Genomic DNA, 7,908 nt, shown 5'->3' on the forward strand with positions numbered 1-7,908 from the left:
TACACCGCCATGTTTTAAGAAATAAAAAACATTGTTTGCTAGTTGAGTAAAGAATGATACGCTACTTATTAATTTCTACTAAAAAATTTATACTGGCTACAAAAAAATCTTAATTTTCTTAAAAAACTGGAGCATGCCAATAAATTGGTAGAGTGCCAATAATAGGGTGGTTTACCCTAATTTTGAAAAATAAAAAAGTTGTGTAATAATTACGCGCCTTCTATCATCTGTCAGAAATTATCTGTATTAAAACTACAAACTGTCAAAAATCTGTGGTCAAAAACGCCGACGGCCGATGACTTGCGTTGATTACCTACCTACTGATTAGTTTTGATGTGAGTTTTTCATGAATAGATTTGAAATAGAAATATTTTTAGTTGATTAATATTGTAAAATCGATTCTAAGTAGGTTTATAACGTTGCTAAACCGTTAAACATGGCTTCAAATAGGGAAGAAACGATGCGTCAATTCTGTGATGTTACGGGCGCCGATGAAAATCGCAGTAGATTCTTTTTAGAATCTTCTAATTGGCAACTCGAGGTAAATCTTTTAAATTTCCATTAATTTTATTACTTCATTGTGCACATCTTCCAATGAAGAACGTATTTTGCCAAGCTGTATCGGAATACATGCGCCTTGTTGCTTGAATTTCTTTGTTTTGTTAAGGTTTGTTATTAAAGAAGGCTCACAGATAACGTATGTTTCAGGTTGCCCTGTCAAGCTTTTACGAGAATGGTGGTAATGTAGACGAGGCTCCAGCCAACGCACCGGCGGTGACTGCGTCTCCACAACCTATGTCAGAGAGCGACATGGATTCGCCACCGGGATCACCGGAAAAGGCTCAGAAAAAAGACAAGAAAAAGAAAACAAACACAAAATTTGCGACGTTAGATACTTTAGAACAGGACAGCTCTAGTGAGGAAGATGAAGGTTTGTTTCGTTCATTTATAAATTTGTATTTTTTGTTCTGTAGTTTATAGATAAGTAGGTGCTGGGCCAAGCTCAACCAAGGTTGCGAAATAAATAACAAAATATAGTATGTGAATTACTGTCCATACAACTTCACAAATGACACTTATTGTACAAAAAAAAAATGGTAGAAAGTAGAAACATCGTTTATGTCATAGGTACTATGTTATTCTGAATTGTAGATATAGCTATATTGTATTTACAAAACCTTCAACATTTGACGTTTTTCTGTATTATATCTGTATCAATATTACAATAAACTAGCGGTACATATTCACGTTTTCTCTACATAAGAACCATCCTCAAACTTCAAGGAATATTATAAAAAAAGAATTAACAAAATCGGTTAAGCTGTTCTCAAGTTATGCGCTTACCAACACATTTTTGGATTCATTTTTATATATATATATCATTAATAATAGATTACCAAATAAAACATAAATTCTGATATCTGTATTTGTAACCAGTCTTGAAAACTGGCTGGTTACCGCAAACTGAAACAATAGTACAAGACTTCTTTTGTTGCACATCAAATTGTCCAAAAAAGAATAACAATTCCAGTCAAGATTTACTAAATGAACTAAAGAAAGAGATAGATAGATTGAAAGCAGAGATAGAAAGACTCACAAAAGAGAACAATGAATTAAGAACAGAAGTTTCAAGATTAAGACTGGTTGCCGATGAAGAGGCAGGTCTGTTTAATAGTTACAATATTGTATAGTATATACTATAGGTATATTAAAATATTACAGTCTTGTGAACTTTGTATAGGGTAAAGCTTGCCTGGCAGAGTTCACAAGGCGATAAGACCACCGATTAAGTTTTTAAATAAAAGTATCTACAAATTATAAAGATTATATTTTTTGTATGTTGTTAGCTATCATTGAAAATACATACTATACTATATAAAGTAACTGTCTGTCTGTCTGTTACTCAATCACCCCTTAACTACTGAACCAATTTGCATGTAGATATATTTTGATACCCGAGAAAGGGCTACTTTTTACCCCGGAAAATAGGATAGGTTTTATCCCAGAAATCCTACGGGAACATGAACTATACGGGTTTTTGTTTGACTGCGCGGACGAAGCTGCGGTTGGAAAGCTAGTGTTTACTAAATTAACTTTGTATATGAACTTGGGTTTCTTTGTTTACAATTTATTAATTCTGTGTAACTAATCAGCTCCATACATTTCTCCTTTTGATAATACTTATTTATATCATATCCTGTGATGGCTGTTTAAAACACATTACAATGTGTTTTATTACTTGCATACATGCTATGGTCATAAAAAATAGTTCATTTCATTCCTTAAAATGAACCTATATTGTGGCTATTAAAACAAAAATATTTCAAACTAGATATCCGCCCGCGGCTTCGCCCGCGTTTGTAAAGGAAAACCCGCATAGTTCCCGTTCCCGTGGGATTTCCGGGATAAAAACTATCCTATGTGTTAATCCAAGTTACCCTCTATATGTGTGCTAAATTTCATTGTAATCGGTTCAGTAGTTTTTACGTGAAAGAGTAACAAACATCCATACATCCATACAAACTTTCGCATTTATAATATTAGTAGGATAATATCATAAGATATTAAGTGTGTCTTTTCTACTAGAAAAATAATGTTCAAAATCAGTTCAGTTTTTTTTTTTTTAATTTTATCCCATACAAGATTGGCGACCCAAAACAAAGTCTTTATGATTTTTTTTTATTGTTTCAGGCCAAGCATTCTACGCAGGTGGTTCAGAGAGGTCAGGACAACAGATATTAGGCCCTCCCGGCAAAGGGAGGAAGGACATTGTCACAGAAATGTTTAAGAGCATTCGCGAGTAAGCATTTTTTCAAATAATGCTCTAATTTTATCCTCAATAATGCTCAGGCACACCCCAGACACTCCATACAAAATTATCGTTTTGACAGTCACACTGTAGAGAGTGCAAATGTGTGTGTTAATGCTTTAGGGAAGGCACATTTGTGATTAGCGTAAAGAAATTCGCGTTTTTCTAATGAAATACATCCGTAAACAGCACAATATCTAACCATTTTCTTCTAAAAACGATAATCACAAATCCAAAATAATAAAATTACTTTATGTCAATTTGATTAATGTTGTCAATCTTCGTTGCGTATCGTCCTTACGGAAAAATGCGGGCCATTTATAGCCTGATCGTGCGGGGTGAGGTAAGTGTTTAATTTTGGCGGGAGGCGGGAGAGTGTCCGTTCTGTAGCGTTTAGCTACTACATATTATGTATTCTGTGGTTCAGGTTTATAATACTGTGCATGTAACTATACAACTCGTAATATACTTACTCCTTTGTATTTTTAAGATACTGGTTATTAAAATTTGCTAGTATTGAGTATGTTGAACATAATCACACGGGGAGTGCTTACATTTAAACTTAACATGATGGATTTAGTTCTTTTCCTTTATTGCCCCCAGTGGACCCCAAAATACAGGCTGTCCTAGTTTGGGGTCCAAATGTTACATGTTTGTACCTAACCCACAAATTGATCAATAAATGATTTTTTATTTTTTTTATTTTATTATTGCAAAAATACTGAGGATGAAGATGTTCATATTAGTTGTAAAAATTGAAATTAAGGAATAAAAAATCATGATTTTCAATGCAAAATAATATTTAATGAATAAATTGCATATCCAGTCATGGTATAATTTCTATTTATTTACTTTCAGACGCGGTGCTGTTGTTTTTGAAGACGAACCATCGTCAACTAGCCGCGGTCGTGGTGGCGTCTTTTCTGGAGCTGGATACAGGCTTGGTAAGTTTAATAATAATCTTTTATTAGATATTACCTTTTTAATTAAGTAATAAATGGTAAAACTATATTATGACGATTCAAAAGTGCTTCTAGAAGAAGTCTAATTGAATAAATAAATGTTTGAGTTTAAATTGTATGTAGATACGCGCCCTTGCGCCCCGTTATACCATCTCCTTCCACTTGATCGCGGTCAACGTAGAGCAGTTAGAATGATTGGCGACCCAAAACTTAGCGATCGGCTTGACCCTCTTGCTTTGCGACGAGACATTGCTTCACTGTGTGTCTTTTATCGCAAATACCATGGGGAGTGTTCAGAGGAATTATTCGAGCTCATACCTGCAGCGGAATTTCACCACCGCTCCGCCCGTCACAAAGTAAACTTCCATCCACACCATTTGGACCGCTGGCGAACGAGTACCGTACGCTTCTCGCGACACTTTTTACCCCGCACTAACACCTTGTGGAACAGTCTACGCTCTTCTGTATTCCCGCACGTGTATGACTTAAAAACCTTTAAAAAGAGAGCCTACACCCATCTTCGACAGCCGGTAACAGCCTCACAAAGGTAACTTTGTCAGTGCTCATGGGCGGTGGTGTCACTTCATTAGGTGATCCACCTGCTCAGTTACCTGCTCTTACATTACAAAAAAAAAAAGATATGTAAATGCATATTTTAACTATGAGGTCTGATAAATATTTGATATTGTATCAGTTCTAGTATGCTGTTATATTATGTTGAATTCATCAGTTTTGCTTACCTGACTTAAATCACTTAACTAATAAAAAAAACACTAAAAAGTTGGCAATTAAAAATTATTTTGGTTTTTTATAATAATTATTGCATTTAAAAAACTATATTAATGTGTTCCAGGTCAAACAGCAGATGATCATGAACAAGTTACGCCAGGCGGAGCAGCACAGACGCAAGTAAATAACATATAATTTAATATTTTTTTGTATTGTGTTTTCTGAAGTACCAAAACTCAAGAAAATTTATGTACTGGAAGTCACAATGGAATTTATGCATTGTTATTTAAATTGACCTTTTAAAATATTTTTTTTTTGCTCAATAATATAAGTACTATAAATAAATAGCTTTAAAAAAAAGTCAATTTCGGAATGTAAAACGTTTTTTAATTCCAAACTATATTTATAACGGTATATTTCTGTAGTTTTTTTTTTATATTTCAAATGTTTCAGGACCAACCACGTTCAGTACGTCTCCGTCTATACAGAGAAGGTTTCACCGTTGATAACGGTCCGATACGTCAGTATCAAGATTCGGAAAATTCCGAGTTCCTCAGCTGCATTCGAAGAGGGTGAGTGTAGTTTTATTATTTACAAAAATACAAAAAAGTTTTTTTTTTATTGAATTTTGATGTATCTTGTAAAATAAATATTGCACACCTCAGAGAGTGTTGAAATGGTCTTTTTTTCATTAAACTTTATATTTATTTACCAATTTACCTATTTAATTATCAATACTTCCAGTGAAATACCCCCTGAGCTATCAGGCGGTGGTGAGGTTCGGGTGAGTCTCGAGGACAGACGGCACGAAGAGTGTCCACGTACAATGTCCAAGACGCAGGCCTTCACTGGCAAGGGACATTTGCTTGGCAGGTGAGTTTGTATTTATACGTATTTTTTTATGATATACTAGCTGACCCGATATACCAGATATACTAGACGTCCTTTCTTGGCACAATTTGTCAAAGCTATGAAAATTAAATAGTCGCTTCGTTTTCGTATTTTTAAGCTAGTGCATAGCTTCTATCGCGGGCCTTGAGCGCGGGGACCTAATCGAGAAATTCCATAACGAAAAAACCTCACGCTCCTCACTCCGACAGGCTCGGAGGTGTGACTTGAAGGCATAGCATGCAATAGCTTTACCGCGGCAGTCTCCGAGTGTCACACGTCTTCTTTTTATAAGATCTTTCTGCTGACTATGACAAACACATCAAAATAAGAATTTGCTTGCTCTGACAAAAAAAAGAATTATCGAAATCGGTCTAGCGGCAAACGCGTGATAGCGTGACTAACTGGTCACGTCTATCCTATCCATGGGCAATTTCACAGCTTCTTATTAATTTAATGTATTAAATTGTCATATTATTGTGTGTTTCGTGTTTTTTATTTGTATTTGTTCTGTGTTATGTTATTATGGTTGACAGTTGGAATATATTGTGTTATTGAAGTGAAACTTCTTTATCGGGGTTGGAAAAAAAAATATTTTTTTGAAAAATAAGGTTATAAAGAAGTTTCACTTCTTACGTGTGTACACTAGTATACGCACACATTTTTTTGTGTGAATAAAGTTTGTCTATGTCTTGTATATTTTGTATTCTAGCTCAACACCAGTGAAAGTGGGCGTACTCATAATGCCATTAATGTCATTTGATATTTGATTTAGTTTTATTATTATTACTTCAGCCCGACCCCAGCGACAGTGGGTGCGACTGTACCGGTAGCTGCCCAACCCGGCGACCGCTCGGCCAACCAGCGCGCAGCACAGCTGGCCGTGCGCGTCGACGAGACCGCGCCTGTCACCACTGTGCAGGTGAGTGACTGTACGCGACTGTACCGCTGTAGCTGAGTGACTATACGTGACTGTACCGGTGCCGTGGCTGATTTTGAATTTACCCTATTTTATGTTTTCGAACAATTCGAAAATTGCCCACACACAGACGTTCACTAACTTCAGTAATACCATCATCGACTTAAATAGGCATGACGAAAGATTTTGAAATCCTCTTCCATAATGTGTGTATACGTTTACTATACCTATATTTCGGTAATATACTTAAATTTAACGAAGATAAAAGCCATTTTTCAAAAAATATTTATCAACTGTGCCAAAACAGCTCGCAGGTGTCATGGCGTAAGCGTGACGTCACTCTTTAGTAAATACGTAATTATTTGTATGCATTGCGAAGAAAATTAAAAAAATATATATTTAATATGTGTTATAAAAACGAATTTCAAAGTTTATAAGTGGTGTGCAGTATTGCAGTGTGATTCCACATTATAATAATGCTCAAAAATGTGTTAGTAATTATTTCAAGCGAGAAAATAATAAGAAATGATTGTATAAAGTTGGCGCAGAGATCCCCAAAACCACGTATTCGTGAATTCGCAATTATATTTCTGTTCTGAGTCGATAAAGCATACGTGAAACAATAGAAAATAAATAAAAATGCGTATTTTCAACATATTCATAACAACAAAATACATCTGACGTGAGTTGTTTACTTAAGCGTGACGTCACGCGTGTTTTAGTCAAAATGGCCAACTGCAGAATTTCAATGTTTTATTTTATTGATAATCTCATTAATCTTAGTGTTTTTAAGATTTTTAAGTCACTATATTGAATTTATTTATTATACATTTTCCCTTAAAAACACTAATACGATCATTTATGGATACTGTCGTCATGCCTATTATATCTGATGTTAGACTAGCTTTCCGCCAGCGGCTGCGTAGTCAAAGAAGAACCCGCATAGTTCCCGTTCCCGTACGAATTCCGGTACAAAACCTATCCTATGTCCTTCCTCAGGTCTCAAGCTATGTCTGTACCAAATTTGAAGTAAATCTATGCAGTAGTTTTGGAGATTAGCCTGGACATACATACAGACAAAAATTCTAAAAACTATATTTTTTGCTTCTGTATCTATTGTAGATCACGCCCCAAGTATTCTTTTAAAAAATATTCAATGTACAGTTTTGACATTCCTACTACTTTATTATATGTATAGATAACCGCAATTGTCCACAAAAACGATCCAATTTATATTTATTTTTCCAGTTTCGCCTGGCAGATGGCAGCCGTCTAACCGGCAGGTTCAACCACACGCACACAGTGGAGGATCTCTACCAATACGTGTCTACAGCTGAACCGAGCTATCAAATACAACCGTTCGTCTTACTAACAACGTTCCCGAGCGTGGAACTATCGGATCGCTCTATAACGCTAGGGAACGCTAAACTGTTGAACACCACTGTATTACAACGGCTTAAATAAATGATTGATATGTGACTGTGTTTTGTTTTGGGGTGGGTCTTTATGATGTCTTATTTGTGCCTCATTGTAAAGACTGGGGAGAGGCGAATTTATGTAATTTCATTTTGGCTGTTTTTAAACTTGTGAGATAAAAAAGA

General features: G+C 35.4%; 1 protein-coding gene across 1 annotated transcript; it reads left to right on the plus strand.

The window, feature by feature from the left end:
* The first annotated feature begins 277 nt into the window (after positions 1–277).
* On the plus strand, positions 278–7,786 carry LOC123703231 (NSFL1 cofactor p47). The gene is made up of 9 exons (XM_045651165.1): positions 278–541; positions 709–931; positions 2,692–2,800; positions 3,668–3,753; positions 4,625–4,680; positions 4,954–5,072; positions 5,245–5,373; positions 6,184–6,310; positions 7,556–7,786. The coding sequence occupies exons 1-9, from the start codon at positions 437–439 to the stop codon at positions 7,769–7,771; spliced, it is 1,170 nt and encodes a 389-aa protein (XP_045507121.1). The 5' UTR covers positions 278–436; the 3' UTR covers positions 7,772–7,786.
* The last annotated feature ends 122 nt before the right edge of the window (positions 7,787–7,908 follow it).

The sequence above is a fragment of the Colias croceus genome, chromosome 25 (genome assembly GCF_905220415.1).
Source record: "Colias croceus chromosome 25, ilColCroc2.1".
Lineage (NCBI taxonomy): Eukaryota > Metazoa > Arthropoda > Insecta > Lepidoptera > Pieridae > Colias > Colias croceus.

What these genes read in the sequence shown, in the direction of transcription:
- LOC123703231 (XM_045651165.1), top strand. Translation starts at nt 437, where the DNA reads ATGGCTTCAAATAGGGAAGAAACGATGCGTCAATTCTGTGATGTTACG. An exon ending in TGGAGCTGGATACAGGCTTG is followed by an intron (nt 3,754 to 4,624) that starts GTAAGTTTAATA and finishes AATGTGTTCCAG; the next exon opens with GTCAAACAGCAGATGATCAT. An exon ending in AAGGGACATTTGCTTGGCAG is followed by an intron (nt 5,374 to 6,183) that starts GTGAGTTTGTAT and finishes TTATTACTTCAG; the next exon opens with CCCGACCCCAGCGACAGTGG.